The 17,812-nt window shown below is 43.9% G+C and overlaps 1 protein-coding gene across 6 annotated transcripts in view; it reads right to left on the reverse strand.

Annotated features, from left to right (window-relative positions):
* Positions 1-17,812, reverse strand: part of LOC118388986 (tensin-2-like) — an 83,113-nt gene that overhangs the window by 19,996 nt on the left and 45,305 nt on the right. For all 6 annotated transcript variants that reach the window (XM_052527307.1, XM_052527305.1, XM_052527306.1 and 3 more), the window contains 12 exons: positions 13,006-13,189; positions 11,884-11,934; positions 11,597-11,719; positions 11,413-11,477; positions 11,208-11,291; positions 10,915-11,030; positions 10,217-10,277; positions 9,930-10,005; positions 9,486-9,615; positions 1,914-1,979; positions 1,694-1,810; positions 109-1,572 (listed from right to left, as the gene is read on the reverse strand). In XM_052527307.1, coding sequence (XP_052383267.1) covers positions 109-1,572; positions 1,694-1,810; positions 1,914-1,979; positions 9,486-9,615; positions 9,930-10,005; positions 10,217-10,277; positions 10,915-11,030; positions 11,208-11,291; positions 11,413-11,477; positions 11,597-11,719; positions 11,884-11,934; positions 13,006-13,167 — 2,515 coding nt within the window. In that variant the 5' untranslated portion in view covers positions 13,168-13,189. The remainder of the gene's footprint in view (positions 1-108; positions 1,573-1,693; positions 1,811-1,913; positions 1,980-9,485; positions 9,616-9,929; positions 10,006-10,216; positions 10,278-10,914; positions 11,031-11,207; positions 11,292-11,412; positions 11,478-11,596; positions 11,720-11,883; positions 11,935-13,005; positions 13,190-17,812) is intronic.

A 17,812-nucleotide genomic window follows, 5' to 3' on the forward strand; every position in this document is an offset into this window, starting at 1 on the left:
GAGGGAGAGTAAACGAGAGAGGGGAGAGTAAGAGAAAGAAGGTCCAGTTAGATCTGATCCATCTAGTGTAAACAGGTGCATAATACAGTACATGTCTTATGCACTTACCAGTGTGTCCATCAGTCTGTTGCTGCCGGTCGGTGGGTGGTTCTGAGGGGGAGGCACCAGAGTTTGTGCCACCAGGGGGCAGGGGCGAGGCAGACGGGGACTGGTACCCCGAGGCGTACCCCCGGCTCCCGTGACTCTCCGAGGGGGAGACCTGCTGGTAGGGCTTGCAGGGGCAGGAGTGTAGGGGGGGTTGAGGGGTGTGGTACCCACTGCTGCCACGGGGGCTGTCCAGGAGGGGGTGGGGGCTGGGATACCTAGGCAGGTTAGGGCCTAGCAGGAAAACAGAAGGGTCGTGACCTTGACCCAGAGGGGAGTGATGGCCTCTATAGGACGACATCCCTCCCACTGAACGCTGCCAAATCTCTGCCTCTCGCTCCGCATCCCATAGATTCTCCGCCTCCCAAAGCTGAGAAGGCCCCTCCCTCCCCCGCCTCAACCCGGCCTCCCTGTCCCACAGCTCAGAGTCCCGCCCTCGAGCCCAGTGTGGGCTCTGTGGTTGGTCCGGGTGCAGCGGGTGGAAGGCTCTGGCTGAAGCCGATTGGTGCCCTCGCCTGCAGGTGCAGTCCCGACATGGGCAGCCACCAGGGGGAGGAGCCGCCGGTCTGAAAAACATCTCCTTATATGGACTGGAGGGCAGCGATTGGTGGGAGACACGAGTGGAAAGGGGGGCGTGGGTGGGGTAATGAAAGAGCTGACATTCCTCCCCGCCGCAGAAGACCCTATTGGAGGCTGGGAGAGTGTGGGCGTGTGGGTGGACGTGTTCAGGGGCGGGGTAGGGGTAGCAGGGGTGATGGAGACAGGGTAAGGGGGGCGGGGGTGGTTCCCACGGCAACTCGGGCAGGGGATGGGCGCTATGGCGATGGCACAAGTCCAGGTGGGGCGAGAGAGGGCGAGGAGACGCAGGCTGCTGGGAGGGTAAGGCGGGAAGCGTTCGGCTCTTTGGATTCCCCTTGGTTCTGTTACAGCGGTCCATGTAATGTCCATTTGCAAGGCATGGCTCCCTCTCTCTCACCCTCTCCCAACCCGGTGCCTCCCCACACCTCTGACATCTCGGACCGTGGCCAGCTTGAACACAACATGACCACTGCTCCCGCCTTGACCCTCCATCCGGCACAGACTCTCTGTCATCCAAAATGGCCGTCTCCCTGTCCCTCTGCCTCACCCATTCCCTCTCTTCACCTTCCCCCTCTATCCTCAGAAAACAGTCCATCTCTTCCTTCTCTTTCTCCAGACGGGGCAGGAGGCGAGGGGGGGGTTCCTCGAGGGTGGAGGAGTGCCCCGAGTCGGAGCTGAGGGAAAGGGGCTGGGTTTGAGGCTGGGCCTGGGAAGGGGGCTTGTTTGTGGGGCTCCTTGGGGGGCATCCGTTGGGAGAGGCCACAGAGGCACCGACAGAGCCCGGGCCCCGACGCTTCTTCACCTGGGCGTACAGACTGCCATCCAGGGGGCCCCGCGTGTGGGAGATGTCTGACAATTAGAGAATGATACAGGGTTAGCTGTGAGTGTGTGTATTCTCTCTGAGGTGTCCTGGCGGTATAGGTTTATGTGTGTGTGTGATAAAGCGTGTGCACACGTGTTTCACCCTTACCCTCAATGCTATCCTGGTGGTGAAGGTTGAAGTTCTCATATGAGTCCCAGCGCACCACAGGGTCTGAAGTGCTGTAGTCCACTGTAACAGAGGGGTCATTCTTACGGTACTCTCGCCCTGTGAAGAGAGAGACATAAGATATAACACACACGCACGCACGCACGCACGCACGTATATAAAAACAATAAGTATGTTGTGTGCACACAAACGAGCAGAGAACCTTTCATTTTCTCTGGGCCGTAGGAGAAGATAAACTCCACTGTGGCATCTGGAGGGAACCGGTCATCTACAGAGAGATAAACATCACAGAAATCTCTCTCATTTCAGGGTTTTAGTGGCATGGGAAACATATGTTAACATTGTCAAAGCAAGTGAACTAGAAAATAAACAAAAGTGAAATTAACAAAAATGTACAGTAAACATTACACTCACAAAAGTTCCAAAAGAATGCAGACATTAAATGTTATGGTATGTGCAAATAGTTAAAGTAGAAAAAGGAAATTAAATAAACATAAATATGCGTTGTATTTACAATGTTGTTTGTTCACTGGTTGCCCTTTTCTTGTGGCAACAGGTCACAAATCTTGCTGCTGTGACGGCACACTGGTATTTCAGCCAATAGATATGGGAGTTTATCTAACTTGGGTTTGTTTTCAAATTCGTTGTGGATCTGTGTAATCTGAGGGAAATGTGTCTCTGATATGGTCATACATTTGGCAGGAGGTTAGAAAGTGCATCTCAGTTTCCACTTCATTTTGTGGGCAGTGTGCACATAGCATGTCTTCTCTTGAGAGCCAGGTCTGCCTATGGCGGCCTTTCTCAATAGCAAGGCTATGCTCACTGAGTCTGTCCATAGTCAAAGCTTTCCTTACATTTGGGTCAGTCACAGTGGTCAGGTAATCTGTCACTGTGTGTTCTGTTTATTTGTTAATTCTTTCCAATGTGTCAAGAAATTATCTTTTTGTTTTGTCATGATTTGGTTGGGTCTAATTGTGTTGCTGTCCTGAGGCTCTGTGGGGTCTGTTTGTGAACAGAGCCCCAGTACCAGCTTGCTTAGGGAACTCTTCTCAAGGTTCATCTCTCTGTAGGTGATGGCTTTGTTATGGAAGGTTTGAGAATCACTTCCTTTTAGGTGGTTGTAGAATTTAACGGTCTCTTTTCTGGATTTTGATCATTAGTGGGTATCGGCTTGCATTATTTGATGTTTTACACAGTCTCAATTTGGTGTTTGTCCCATTTTTTTAATTCTTCGTTTTAGCCAGATCCTAATTGGTATGTCAAATTTTATGTTCCTTTTGATGGCATAGAAGGCTTTTCTTGCCTTGTTTTTCAGCTCGTTCACAGCTTTGTGGAAGTTACCTGTGGCGCTGATGTTTAGGCCGAGGTATTTATAGTTTATGTGCTCTAGGGCAACGGTGTCTAGATAGAATTTGTATTTGTGGTCCTGTCAACTGGACCTTGTTTAGAACACCATTATTTTTGTCTTACTGTGATTTACTGTCAGGGCCCAAGTCTGACAGAATCTGTGCCGAATATCTTGCTCCCGAGTGGCGCAGCGATCTAAGGCACTGCATCTCAGTGCTAGCGGCGTCATTACACACCCTGGTTCGATCCCAGGCTGTATCACAACCGGCCGTGATCGGGAGTTCAGCGGCGCACAATTGGCCCAGCGTCGTCCGGGTTAGGGGAGATTTTTGTTCTTAACTAACTTGCCTAGTTAAATAAAGTAAAATATAAAATCTAGTTGCTGCTGTAGGCCCTCCTTGGTTGGGGACAGAAGCACCAGATCATCAGCAGACTTTTGACTTCAGATTCTAGTAGGGTGAGGCTCGGGTGCTGCAGACTGTTCTAGTGCCCTCGCCAATTTGTTGATTTACATGTTGACGAGGGTGGGGCTTAAGCTGCATCCCGGTCTCACCCCATGGCCCTGTTGAAAGAAATGTTGTTTTTTTGCCAATTTGAACCGCACACTTGTTGTTCGTGTCGATGGATTTTATAATGTTGTATGCTTTTCCCCAACACCACTTTCCATCAATTTGTATAGCAGACCCTCAAGCCAAATTGAGTCAAAAGATTTTTTGAAATCAACAAATCATGAGAAACTTTGCCTTTCTTTTCATTTGTATGTTTTTTTCGAGTTCGCAGGGTGAATACATGGTCTGTCATGTGGTAATTTGGTAAAAAGCCATTTGAAATGTTCCCAGTACATTGTTTTCACTGAGGAAATGTATGAGTCTGCTATTAATGATAATGCAGAGGATTTTCCCAATGTTGCTGTTGACACATATTCCACGGTAGTTATTTGGGGTCAAATTTGTCTCCACTTTTGTGGATTGGGGTGATCAGTTCTTGGTTCCAAAAATTGGGGAAGATGCCAGAGCTAAAGGTTGATGTTAAAGAGTTTAAGTACAGCCAACTGGCATTTGTGGTCTGTATATTTTATCATTTCATTTCGGATACCATCAACCCCACAGGCCTTTTTGGGTTGGAGGGTTTGTATTTTGTCCTGTAGTTCATTCAATGTAATTGGATAATCCAGTGGGTTCTGGTAGTCTTTAATTGTTGATTCTAAGATTTGTATTTGATCATGTATATTTTTTTGCTTTTTGTTCTTTGTTATAGAGCCAAAAATAATGGAGAAGTGGTTAATCCATACGTGTCTGTTTTGGATAGATAACTCTAACTGATAACTGTTCCATAAAGTGTCCAATGTTGTTAGTCGTGTGGTTTGGCCTCAGACCACTAAGTGTGAGCAGAGCCTGCTGAGCATCTGGTACATGCCATTGGCTTGGGCTAGTGGAAGAGTGGGGGTTGAGCCTGTAGGCCTGCTCACGGCCTGGGCTTCAGCAGGCTATAGCCTATGTCATGTATGCTTTTCTTTTCATCTTAAACGCATGTATGATGATTTCATTAATCTATGGCTATATTTCATGTGTATATCTATTTCTTAGTGCATTAGCGTGGCAGAGCTCTTTAATTATTTGGAGGTAGACGATGTGAATTGAACCATTTCAAGGAAACAGATTCTGGCGGAACGCAGATATTTATCATAATTTATTTTTTTAGAACAAGTAATTTTATCTGTTGGAATAAACAACATGTTACAAGATAAAACATGTTTTGAAATATCTACTCTTGAATTATATTTAAAATACGTCAACTTGAAATGAAAACAGGGCTTGCTTTTAAAAATCTGTAATGACTAATGACAAATTGAATTGTCATGTTAGAATGTTAAGACATCCTAATCAAAGATGGCAGCCCATTCTATTTCATTGAATCAATAATTTTTTCCCCACATTTCATTTTCTCCATTTAGGTTTTTTTCCAGTTTTCACTCTTAAAATCACACATTTTTAACATAAACTTTTAATTACCGGTCAAAGGTTTGGACACACCTACTCATTCAAGGGGTTTTCTTTATTTTTACTATTTTCCTTATTGTAGAATAATAGTGAAGATATTAAAATCATGAAACAACACAAATAGAATCGTAGTAATAAAAATAAAATGTTAATCAAATCAAAATATATTTTATATTTTACATTCTTCAAAGTAGCCACCCTTTGCCTTGACATCTTTGCACACTCTTGGCATTCTCTCAACCAGCTTCAAGAGGAATGCTATTCCAACAGTCTTGAAGGAGTTCTCACATATGCTGAGCACCTGTTGCCTGCTTTTCCTTCACTCTGCGGTCCAACTCATCCTAAACCATTTCAATTGGGTTGAGATTGGGTGATTGTGGAGGCCAGGTCATCTGATGCAGCACTCCATCACTCTCTTTCTTGGTCAAATAGCCCTTACACAGCCTGGAGATGTGTTGGGTCATTGCCCTGTTGAAAAACAAATGACAGTCCCACTAAGCGCAAACCAGATGGGATGGCGCATCGCTGCAGAATGCTGTGGTAGCCATGCTGGTAAGTTGCCTTGAATTCTAAATATATCATTGACAGTGTCACCAGCAAAGCACCCCCACACCAACTCCTCCATGCTTCACGGTGGGAACTACACATGCAGAGATAATCTGTTCACCTACTCTGCGTCTCATAAAGACATAGCGGTTGGAACCAAAAATCTCAAATTTGGACTGATCAGACCAAAAAGGACAGATTTTCACCGGTCTAACGTCCATTGCTCATCTTGGCCAAAGCAAGACTCTTTTTCTTATTGGTGTTCTTTAGTAGTGGTTTCGTTGCAGCAATTCGACCATGAAGGACTGATTCACACAGTCTCCTCTGAACAGATGATGTTGAGATGTGTCTGTACTTGAACTCTGTGAAGCATTTTTTTGGGCTGCAATCTGAGTTGCAGTTAACTCTAATGAACTTATCCTCTGCAGTAGAGGTAACTCTGGGTCTTCCTTTCCTGTGGCGGTCCTCATGAGAGACAGTTTCATCATAGCGCTTGATGGTTTTTGCGACTGAAGAAACTTTCAAAGTTCATGAAATTTTCCGGATTGACTGACCTTCATGTCTTAAAGTAACGATGGACTGTCATTTATTTTTGCTTATTTGTGCTGTTCTTGCCATAATATGGTCTTTTACCAAAAATGGCTATCTTCTGTATACCCCCCCTACCTTGTCACAACACAACTGATTGGCTCAAATCCATTAATTTCACAAATACACTTTTTACAAGGCACACCTGTTATTTAATTGAAATGAATTCCAGGTGACTACCTCATGAAGATGGTTGAGAGAATGCCAAGAGTGTGCAAAGCGATCATCAAGGCAAAGGGAGCTACTTTGAAGAATCTCAAATATAACACTGTTTTGGTTGCTACATGATTCCATTTATGCCTTCTCTATTATTCGATATTGTAGAAAACAGTACAAATAAAGAAAAACCCTTGAATGAGTCGGTGTGTCCAAACTTTTGACTGGTACTGTACATTGGGATGATTCACCCGCCTGCTGCCTCAGATGTCATATCTACAGTACAGACCTTCAGTCTCCCTTCTAGCCCCAGGCCCCCGCCGAGTCCAGTCCAGACAGTCTTTGCTGCATGGGAGGGAGACTGTTGTGCAACTCAGCACGTGTTCAACAGCTCAGTTAGTGCGTCCAGCTACCTCTCCCTTGCTCTATTCTGTACCAGTGCAGGCAGCCGACCCCAGTCTCCCAGGGTTTTACATGGAGCAGTACCAGGACTTCTGGTACACATACAGTTGAAGTATGACTTTTACATACACTTAGGCGTGAGTCATTTAAAACTCGTTTTTCAACCACTCCACAAATTTCTTGTTAACAAAGTTTTGGCAAGTCGGTTATGACATCTACTTTGAGCATGACACTTACTTTTTCAAACAATTGTTTACAGACAGACTATTTCACTTATAATTCACTGTATCACAATTCCAGTGGGTCAGAAGTTTACATACACTAAGCTGACTGTGCCTATAAACAGCTTGGAAAATTCCATAAAAGGATGTCATGGCATTAGAAGGTTCTGATAGGCTAATTGACCTCATTTGAGTCAATTGGAGGTCTACCTGTGGATGTATTTCAAGGCCTACCTTCAAACTCAATGCCTCTTTGCTTAACATCATGGGAAAATCAAAAGAAATCAGCCAAGACCAAGAATTGTAGACCTCCACAAGCCTGGTTCATTCTTGGGAGCAATTTCAAAATGCCTTAAGATACCATATACATCTGTACAAACAATAGTATGCAATTATAAACACCATGAGACCATGCAGCTGTCATACCGCTCAGGAAGGAGATGCGTTCTGTCTCCTAGAGATGAACACACTATGGTGCGAAAAGTGCGAATGACTCCCAGAACAACAGCAAAGGACCTTGTGAAGATGCTGGAAGAAACAGGTCTAAAAGTAACTATATCCACAGTAAAACGAGTGCTATATCGACATAACCTGAAAGGCCGCCCAGCAAGGAAGAAGCCACTGCTCCAAAACCGCCATAAAAACAAGAGACTACGGTTTGCAAGTGCACATGGGGACAAGGATCGTACTATTTGGAGAAATGTCCTCTTGTCTGATGAAACAAAAATATAATTGTTTGAAGGATAAAAGGGGAGGCTTTGCAAGCCATAGAACACCATCCCAACCGTGAAGCACAGGGGTGGCTGCATCATATTGTGGGGGTGCTTTGCTGCAGGAGGGACTGGTGCACTTCACAAAAAAGATGGCATCATGAGGTAGGAAAATTATGTGGATATATTGAAGCAACATCTCAAGAAATCATTCAGGAAGTTCAAACTTGGTCGCAAATGGGTCTTCCAAATGGACAATGACCCCAAGCATACTTCCAAAGTTGTGGCAAAAGGGCATAAGGACAACTAAGTCAGGGTATTGGAGTGGTCATCACAAAGCCCTGACCTCAATCCTATAGAAAAGTTGTGGGCAGAACTGAAAAAGCGAGTGCGAGCAAGGTGTCCTACAACCCTGATTCGGTTACACCAGCTCTGTCAGGCGGAATGGGCCAAAATTCACCCAACTTATTGTGGGAAGCATGTAGAAGGCTACCTGAAATGTTTGACCCATGTTAAACAATTTAAAGGCAATGCTACCAAATACTAATTAAGTGTATGTAAACTACTGACCCACTGGGAATGGGATGAAATAAATAAACGCTTAAATAAACGATTCTCTACTATTATTCTGACATTTCACATTCTTAAAATAAAGTGGTGATCCTAACTGACCTAAGCCAGGGATTTTTTTTACAAGAATTCAATGTCAGGATTTGTGGAAAAAATAGTTTAAATGTATTTGGCTAAGGTGTATGTAAACTTCCGACTTCAGCGGTATCCACATACTCCAGTACAACATCCATTCCTTTTACGATTACTTCTGACAGTGTCAATCATTCTACTACAGGGAGCTGATGTAGAGGCCTGACTTGGAGAGGCCCCTTGTCTGACTGAGGAAGAAGTAGTAGTGGAAAAGGCAGCATGGGAGCTTTGACGAGCAGAGGCTCTTTTCTGATGAGATGGAGAAACTGGAGGCCATACCGGGAGTGTTGGAGTTGGCAGTGGAGATGGGCTTCCTCTCTGCTTCTGAGGTATAAGTTAGAATATTGGTAGGTATACGTTTGCTGATACGTTGTTAATTTTTATGGCAATATGCAATAAGAAAATATTTGTTAAATAATGTAATCCTAACAATTTAGCATTTTCTGAGTCAGATTTCTGTGTGGGTGTGTCTGTGTGAGTGTGCGAGCTAGTGAGAATTTGCACTTGTGTGTGTCTGTCTGACTGCTTCAGATAATGAGCTATTGCACTTCGTCCTGAAACACAACCATTCCCTTCTCTCTAAACTCCCAGACATTCACCTCTTATTTGATTTACTTTTATTTAAATCTTATTTTACCAGGTAAGATGACTGAGACTACATTCTTATTTGCAGCAACAACCTGGGGACTAGTTACAGGGGAGAGGAAGGGGGATGAATGAGCCAATTGGAAGCTGGGGATGATTAAGTAGCCATGATGGTATGAGGGCCAGATTGGGAATTTAGCCAGGACACCCTACAAGTGCCATTGGATCTTTAGTGACCACAGAGAGTCAGGACACCTGTTTAATGTCCCATCCGGAAGACGGCACCCTACACAGGGCAATGTCCCCAATCACTGCCCTGGGGCATTGGTATATGTTTTTAGACCAGAGGAAAGATTGCCTCTTACTGGCCCCCCACTGGCCCCCCAACACCACTTCCAGAAGCATCTGCTCTTCCATCCAGGGACAGAGAAGGACCAACCCTGCTTACCTTCAGAGGAAGACCATCAGTGGGATTCTGGGTGGTATACTGCTGACCAATCCAACCCCTGGTACCTACCTGCACAGGCTAGGTCTAGCTCTCCCTTGCCGAACCACAGCTGAGCCCCGTGCACCGTACAGGTGTGGAACTGCAGCCTGAACACAGCCTCCCTCTCTGAGCCACGCGGCCGCCGGTGATAGCACTTCACCTGGAGACAGAGACAAGGAAGAGAAACACAGAGAGCGATTAAGTGGCCACACTATTATTTACACAGACACTGTGTTTGAGACGTAGGCAATTACATTCTAGTTCAAATGACGTTATTGTAATGGAATATTTGGTTGCAACATGGAGGATAATATGCCTGAAAGTGGATCCATGACTGAAGCTTTACAGACTCTAGCTGTTGAAAGGGTCAAAGAGAAAAGGAGACGGGACTGGTAAATGAAGACGGAGAGGAGTTGAGTTGGCTAGTTGACTAGTTGAGTGATGACTAGTGTGTCCATTTTGTTAAACACTCACCACGATGTCCCCCTTCAGCAGTAGCGCCGGCTCGAGTGTCACACACAGCTTTCTCGCCCTGGAGCCCTGGGGGTCGCTACACAGAGAGAGACGTGAACATAGTCAAAACACATTCGATCATCTGTAAAACACACCCCCAAGGTAGTAAAACACAGGCAAACAATGTTCAGTTGGAATAAACACAGACCAGCACACATGTACCCAAGTACCTACTGTGTCTGGAGGTGGAAAGGGAGCACAGTGAGAAATGTACTGACCATATGGTATTAACAACATAATTAACTCACTAGATGCCTGATGTGTAGACCAGCTGTAGAGACTGGTAGATCTTCAGGAAAGGATAGTAACCTGCACAGAAAGCGAGTAGGCGTAGGAATGAAGGATTGGAGAGACCGCAGGGGGAGAAAGATTATGCTGATGTGAGGTCATTAAAAGAAGAAGTGGAGGTAATCTAACCCCCCAAAAGTGGTTTGAAGTGAAAGGAATTGTAGTTGCAAATTCTAAAAATACTAATGTTAGTACTTCTTAAAAGGCGTTCGCATGGTTCCCAGCCGAAACAGTTCGGAAGAGATAGTGCATATATTATGACAACATTTGTTAAAGTTTTTGTTCGTTTTGGACTTCGGTAAGGGTTTTTCCAGCACAAAAAAAATGTCTTGCCGAAGTCAACGCCCCATCGTCGGTTGTTTAACATTAGGGATTCTTCAAGAAAGTCTTTGTTGTCATTCAGTGTGAGACAACAAGTTCATGCACATTTCTTTTGTTGAGAAATAATGCACCCAACATCTTAGTTGGATGTAAAATCGCAGGACGGCAAAATAACCTCGGCAAAATTAATGACAGATTTCTTGAGTTTCTTAATCTTACATTAATTCGGACTATTTTGAGGAAGTGTATACTGGCTACAGACTTGAAACAACTCAGATTTGACAGTGTAGTGAACACTGCTACATCACATTGTACAGGAGGACAGTGGGACACTGACCCCCTCCTGCTGCCTGGAAGTTGGGCAGGCTGGGGATGAGGACCTGGTGGAGGAACAGAGGTCTGCTGTTCATCCTGATCGCCCCCGACAGCAGACCCCCAAAGTAGTAGATATACCTGGGGAGGAGAAGAGAGAGAGAGAGCGAGATTGGGGCGTTTAGAATTAAGAGGGACGGTGCATACTCAAACAGGTGACAACCTAGCTGCAACATACAAAGACGAGGAGAACAGTTGGGAAGATGGCATGACATAAAAGTGGCGTGACGTTAAAAAAAAAAAGAGCGATTCTCCTGCCTGCTTTGAGAGGGCTGCAGCGAGGAGGACACTTTGTCTTCGCAGAACTTCCTCATGGCCAGAGTGGTCAGGGCCTGGTCCACCCTGCATAGACACAAACATAGCATCAAGAACTCTCTGTACAAGTGTACCCACGTGCGGCATCAACATGACTGACAGTGTGCATATGTGCACACAAACGCCCGCGCACACAGTCATCGCATACCCTGCGGAGATCTTGCTGTAGTGCATGTAGGCCGCCACGATGACCCCCGTCCTCCCCTTGTTTCCCTGTGAGAGAGAAGAGGAGGAAAGATAGAAAAAGAGAGCTATGTAGGACAACTGGACATATTTGACCAGAACAAACAATGCAAACAGCAGCAACGCAACAGTACAGCCTCTCCCCTGACCTTGCAGTGCAGGACGACCACGTTGCAGGGGTCAGAGGTGAGCCAGGTCTCCATGGCCTTACACATGGCACAGATCTTGTCCAGGGGTGGGGCGTGCAGGTCTGGCCAACCGAAGTCTTCAACCTGAGTTTGGCACACACAGTGAAGTTATCCATCTCTGGATAAATCTTCTATGGGAAGCAGTGATCGTAACCAGGATTTGAGAGCACTTTACTAGTGGCGCTCTGGAGTGCGGTCCTCACACACTCAATTACTGGTATATTGCATCTCTATGGTGGTCATCCTACCTTGGGGTTGAGTCTGGTGATGTCATGACGCTTCTCAGAAAGGTTTAAGAGCTGGGAGAAGCAGACATTGAGACAAAGAGAAGGGGAAATCAACAATGTCACACCCAGTAAGCACACAACCACCACACACCGTTGTCTCAACATTGACCACAAGTTGTCTGACATAATATGCACAAAACATTACATTAAAGTGCTGGGTGGAACAAAACAATGACCTTTTGTTACAGTAACATAGTTAATATACCCAACCGGGCCCTAAGAATGAACAATTGTCACTTGCTAACTATATGAAAGAGTAATGGAAGATGGCGCAAGCTCAATGGTTAGTAATCGTTATGATAGAAAATAGCGTTGTTCACGGACCACGAACAAACATCTTTTTTCGTTTTATTAACATTTAGGGGAGAAACCAGTCTTGGCAACAGATATATATATATATTTTTTACTTTATCATTCAACAAATTGTCTCCTTTCATCTCCATTCAGACCAGGGCCCATACTCAGAGCAGTGAGTGCTGATCTAGGATCAGTTTTGCCTTTTGGATCATAATGAATAAGATTACATGGACAGGGGGGCCCGGATCCTAGATCAGCACTCCTACTCTGAGACACTCCGTGAATATGTGCCCGGATGTGGACAACCTTAACTTGTGAGGGCCAGTGTGGGTGCAGGATTTTGCTCCAGTCCAGCAGTAACCTAATTTTAAAACTCAAAGCCTTGATTGAGGACTATGATAAGTTGTTAAAGGTGTGTTACTGTTTGGCTGGAGCAACAGCCTGCACCTACTGTACATCGAGCCCCGAAGGTTGTGTCATCCCACCCCTGGCTGACCGACAATTAACTAACTTTTGGTAGCCACAATAATATACAGGCTTCTTGTTAGTCATATGTATCAATTGATGTACCCAGCACCAAAGTCATGTACATTAGTACACGCAATGGAAAAAGTTTTAAAACGTTTTGTAACGGAAAATAAAAACGAGTGTTTCTCATTGGACAAATCCCCAGGTAGTCTTTACCTGTTTCGGTCTACTTTGTTATGTTTGGTCCCTGAACGTTCACATTTTGGACGAGTGAATTGCCTTTCTCCAAGTACAATACTCATCCCCCCCCCAACTCACCAGGAACTTGTCTTGGTGTTTGGACTTGAGCATGGCAGCCACTTCCTGTAAGTTGCCGCGGTAACATTGTTCTTCCAGATCGGGCAGGAAGAAAACAGAGATGATCCTCTCAGTGATGTAGGTGAGGTCAAAGTCATAGTGCCTCGCCATCACTCTCTCCATCGCACACTCCCCACTCTTACTCCTGGAGGAGAGGAGAGGAGAGGAGAGAGGAGAGGAGAGAGAGAGAGAAAAAGAGAGAGAGAGAGAGAAAAGAGAGAAGAGAGAGAAAAAGAGAGAGCGAGAGAGAGAGAGAGAGAAAGAGAGAGAGAGAGAGAGAAAAAGAGAGAGAGAGAGAGAAAAAGAGAGAGAGAGAGAAAAAGAGAGAGAGAAAAAGAGAGAGAGAGAAAAGAGAGAGAGAGAAAAAAAAAAGAGAGAGAAAAAGAGACAGAGAGAAAGAGAGAGAGAAAGAGACAGAAAGAGACAGAGAGAAAGAGACAGAGAGAGACAGAAAAGAGACAGAGAGAAAGAGACAGAGAGAAAGAGACAGAGAGAAAGAGACAGAGAGAAAGAGACAGAGACAGAGAGACAGAGAGACAGAGAGAAAGAGAGAAAGAGAGAAAGAGAGAAAGAGAGAAAGAGAGAAAGAGAGAAAAAGAGACAGAGAGAAAGAGAGAAAGAGAGAAAGAGAGAAAGAGAGAAAGAGAGAAAGAGAGAAAGAGAGAAAGAGAGAAATAGAGAAAGAGAGAGAGAGAGAGAGAGAGAGAGCAGTCAGTTCATCTCTATAATTTATTCTATTCTGTGGTCAAAGCAAAAACTTAATACGGTCTCAGATCAATTGTCTGGGGCCAAGTTAACCTCACCTTTCACGTAAAAAAAAATCATAACCATCATGCTTTTAGGGAATGAGGATAATTTTGTAAATGCGTATTTAACCAATTCCAGTCCCCTTTCTTAGTGGGTCCAGGGTCCATCCCAGAATAATTTCTCTGTAGAAGGACTGAGGAGCTCACTTCTGGTGCCTTTTTAAAATAACATTCTACTCCAAAATGAATGAAAATAAAATTTACCTGAAACCATCTAAAATATAAAATTCACCTCCATAATGACCCCAAAATTATTTTAACATATTGGACCATGCATATAGCCTATGCATGGTTTGCATTATCAGTTGTGCCATTAGCAATAAGCATTATCACCTGTAGCACAACAGATGCAGCTTAGGGGCTATACATACATAGGTTGAAGCATGGTGCTTTTCCATCTGCATTTACCCCATTACCCCCATTGGACATCCTGATTGTTATTAGAATGAATCATGATTAAAACATATATTATTAATAATTATTGTATTACAAAGTATGTCATTGCCCTTTTAAGATGCCATTGCCCCTTCAAGAGCTCTGTTGCTCAGCTGCGCCTAAACCATGCTAGTGGTTTAGGCGAGCAACCATGGTTGCACTTTCAACCATTTAAAAGCACAGCAAAGTTCAAATGGGAAAACAATGTCAGATATTTTGTTTATTTATACAACAGATGAATGAATGTAATGATCACTGTGCTTCATCTAATAGCAGAACCAAATGACTTGGATTGCAGTTAAAACTACAGTGCTTTCAGAAAGTATTCACACCCTTCTTCCATATGTTGTTGTGTTACAGCCTGTATTTAAAATGATTCAATTGAGATTTTGTCGTCATTGGCCCCATCATGTCAAAGTGGAATGATGTTTTTTTTTTATGACAAATGAATTCAATTATGAAAAGTTGAAATGTCTCGAGTCATTAGGTCTTCAACCCCCTTGATTTGGCAAGCCTAGCAATAAATTACATGGACTCACCCGGTGTGCAATAATAGTGTTTTGAATGACTACCGCAATGTCTGTACCCCACACATACCACTATCTGTAAGGTCCCTCAGCCGAGCAGTGAATTTCAGACAGATTCAACCACAAATACCAGGGAGGTTTTCCAATGCCTAGCAAAGGGCACCTATAGGTAGATGGGTGAAAGCATTAAATATCCCTTTTGAGCATGGTGAAGGTTTTAATTACACTTTGGACGGTGTATCAATATACCCAGTCACTGCAAAGATACAGGTGTCCTTCCTAACTCAGTTGCAAGAGGAATGACTTTAAAACAGTTAAGAGTTTGATGGCTGTGAAAGGGTCAAATGGAGGAAGTGCAGGTCTGGCCAACCAAAGTCTACAACCTAATACATCTCCTTCGAATGTTCAAATGTTGTTGCTTTGACAACCAAACACAATTCAATATCATTACATTTGGAGCTGGAAACCATAGGCCTATTGTATTGTCTATTTTTAGTTGAATTGGAACAATGGCCGTTGATGACTGCAAAAGATATCTAGGCCTAAAGAGAATTGTTCATGATATGAGTGTATGGTCACATTTCATTTGCACTGTTAAACCTACCTTTTGGAATGACTTCGATAACAACAGTGAATCTATTTTGTTTTTAAGAGGAGATCTCTTATGGTTGCACAATGGTAATAGTCAGAGACAAATATCATGGCTGGGCTTGGTTAAAACCCTGGGTGGGAGGCCAAAGGGTAGCTGCAGATAGGTCAAGTCTCCACTAGGAGGTACTTCCCGGTCTAGTTTTTTTTTCTGACGTTGGATAGAACATTGAAGATCTGACGTTGTTTTGAAGGTACAAATTCACCATATTTCGTACAAGGTTTGTCTATGTTGAACTTTCACCCTCAAAACAACAATTTATTTTAATTACACTTTTTCAAAATCCAATATATTTTGCACATAGATTCCACATCACAATACGTTCACAGATTACATCGAAACAACCTTGATTCAACCAGTTGTGCCCAGTGGGAACTGACTCACTGTTAGCAACAAAAAAAATACCGTTCTGCTTTTCCTCTCCTTTCTTAGCACACATCCAAAGCTCAGCCCTAGCTCGAGGGAAATGTTTTAGGAGGAGCCAAGAGAAATATGAGAAAAGAATATGGCCTTTTATAAACATATTTCATGCAATTCCATGCCACTTTTATTCCATGACTGAAGACAATAGCATAACTTTAATAGCACAAAAGTTACAGGGTAGGCTACTCTGCTAACACGAACAAACTAAGATCAACAAAAAACTGCCTGGTCTTTGAACGCAACCATCTAATCAAGGCCTATGAAAATGGGAGACATGTTGTAGACTATGATGTCCATCTACCCTGGAGTAGGAAATTATTGTCCCCAAAAAAAGCTTTCCAGGAGCACGGACTCGCCCAATGATAGACAGTGAATATGCGCACTCACCGGTGATATGGCCGATGCCATCGGCTATAGTGCCAATACGATAAGCTACTGTTAGCTCAATAACCTATTGCGAGTTCAGGATTTTGATAGCCTAACTAAAAGACCCGTTTGTTTTTTCTTTGTCTCCTCTCTTTTTTCCCCAGCCACCGTATCTTGAAATACTACGATAGGCTTGGGCCTATTTTAGATGCTTTTCGCCAACAGCCGCAAATCAACAATCAGCTATTTACCCAAATTGCGTGCTTATACCATGGCGATTTAAAACAATCCACAGCTATTTTTAAAAAGATATATAAAAAAAAAAAGAAGCTAATGATCTTCTGTGCCTAAATCATGCTCTCTGGTGGATTTAATGTATTTTTTTGTATAAACAGGAGTAATTATATGGCAAGTTAAATTCCATTTAGCCTATTGGACACGACACCTGTGACTGCTTGGACCTCAGAATACATGTTTCCCTTCCTATTCGGAGCGGTGACAGAAAAATAAACTCTACCTCATCAAAACAAAGGAGCTGATCATGGACTTCAGGAGAGAGCAAAGGGAGCACGCCCCATACACAGACGAGGCCGCAGTGGAGAAAGTGAAAAGGTTCAAGTTCCTTGGCGTACACATCACTGATAATCTGAAATGGTCCACCCGCACAGACAGTGTGGTCAAGAAGGCGCCTCTTCAACCTCAGGAGGCTGAAGAAATTCGACTTGGCCCCTAAGACCCTAAGAAACTTTTACAGATGCACCATTGAGAGCATCCTGTCGGGCTGTATCACCGCTTGGTACGGCAACTGCACCGCCCGCAACCGCAGGGCTCTCCAGAGGGTGGTGCGGTCTGCCCAATGCTTCACTGGGGGCATACTGCCCTCCAGGACACCTACAGCACCCGGTGTCACGCCAAGGCCAAGAAGATCATCAACGACATCAGCCACCCGAGGTCAGTATATGTGCATCAAATCTTGGACCGAGAGACTGAAAAACAGCTTCTATCTCAAGGCCATCAGACTGCTAAATAGTCACCACTAGCTGGCCTCCGCCCGGTACTCTGCCCACAACTTCAGTCATTGTCACTAGGCGGCTACCTCCTGGTTACTCTAACATGCACCTTAGAGGCTGCTACTCTATGTACATAGTCATGGAACACTGGTCCCTTTAACAATGTTTCCATACTGTTTTTACCCACTTCATACATATATACTGTATTCTAGTCAAGGCCTATCCTATTTAACCATTGCAATACATACTACTCTTCAGATATACTACATATTCTATCCATATCCTGTCTATACATCCCATCGCACACACACATACATACAGTACCAGTCAAAAGGTTGGACACATTCAAGGATTTTTCTTTCTTTTTCCTATTTTCTACTTTATAGAATAATAGTGAAGACATCAAAACTATGAAATAACACATGTAGTAACCAAGTGATGAACAAATCGAAATATATTTTATATTTGAGATTCTTCAACGTATGTGTTATGGCTTTACACCACCTGCTAAAATGTGGATAAAGAGTTACTTGTCTTACAGAACACAGAGGG

The sequence above is a fragment of the Oncorhynchus keta genome, chromosome 10 (genome assembly GCF_023373465.1).
Source record: "Oncorhynchus keta strain PuntledgeMale-10-30-2019 chromosome 10, Oket_V2, whole genome shotgun sequence".
NCBI lineage: Eukaryota > Metazoa > Chordata > Actinopteri > Salmoniformes > Salmonidae > Oncorhynchus > Oncorhynchus keta.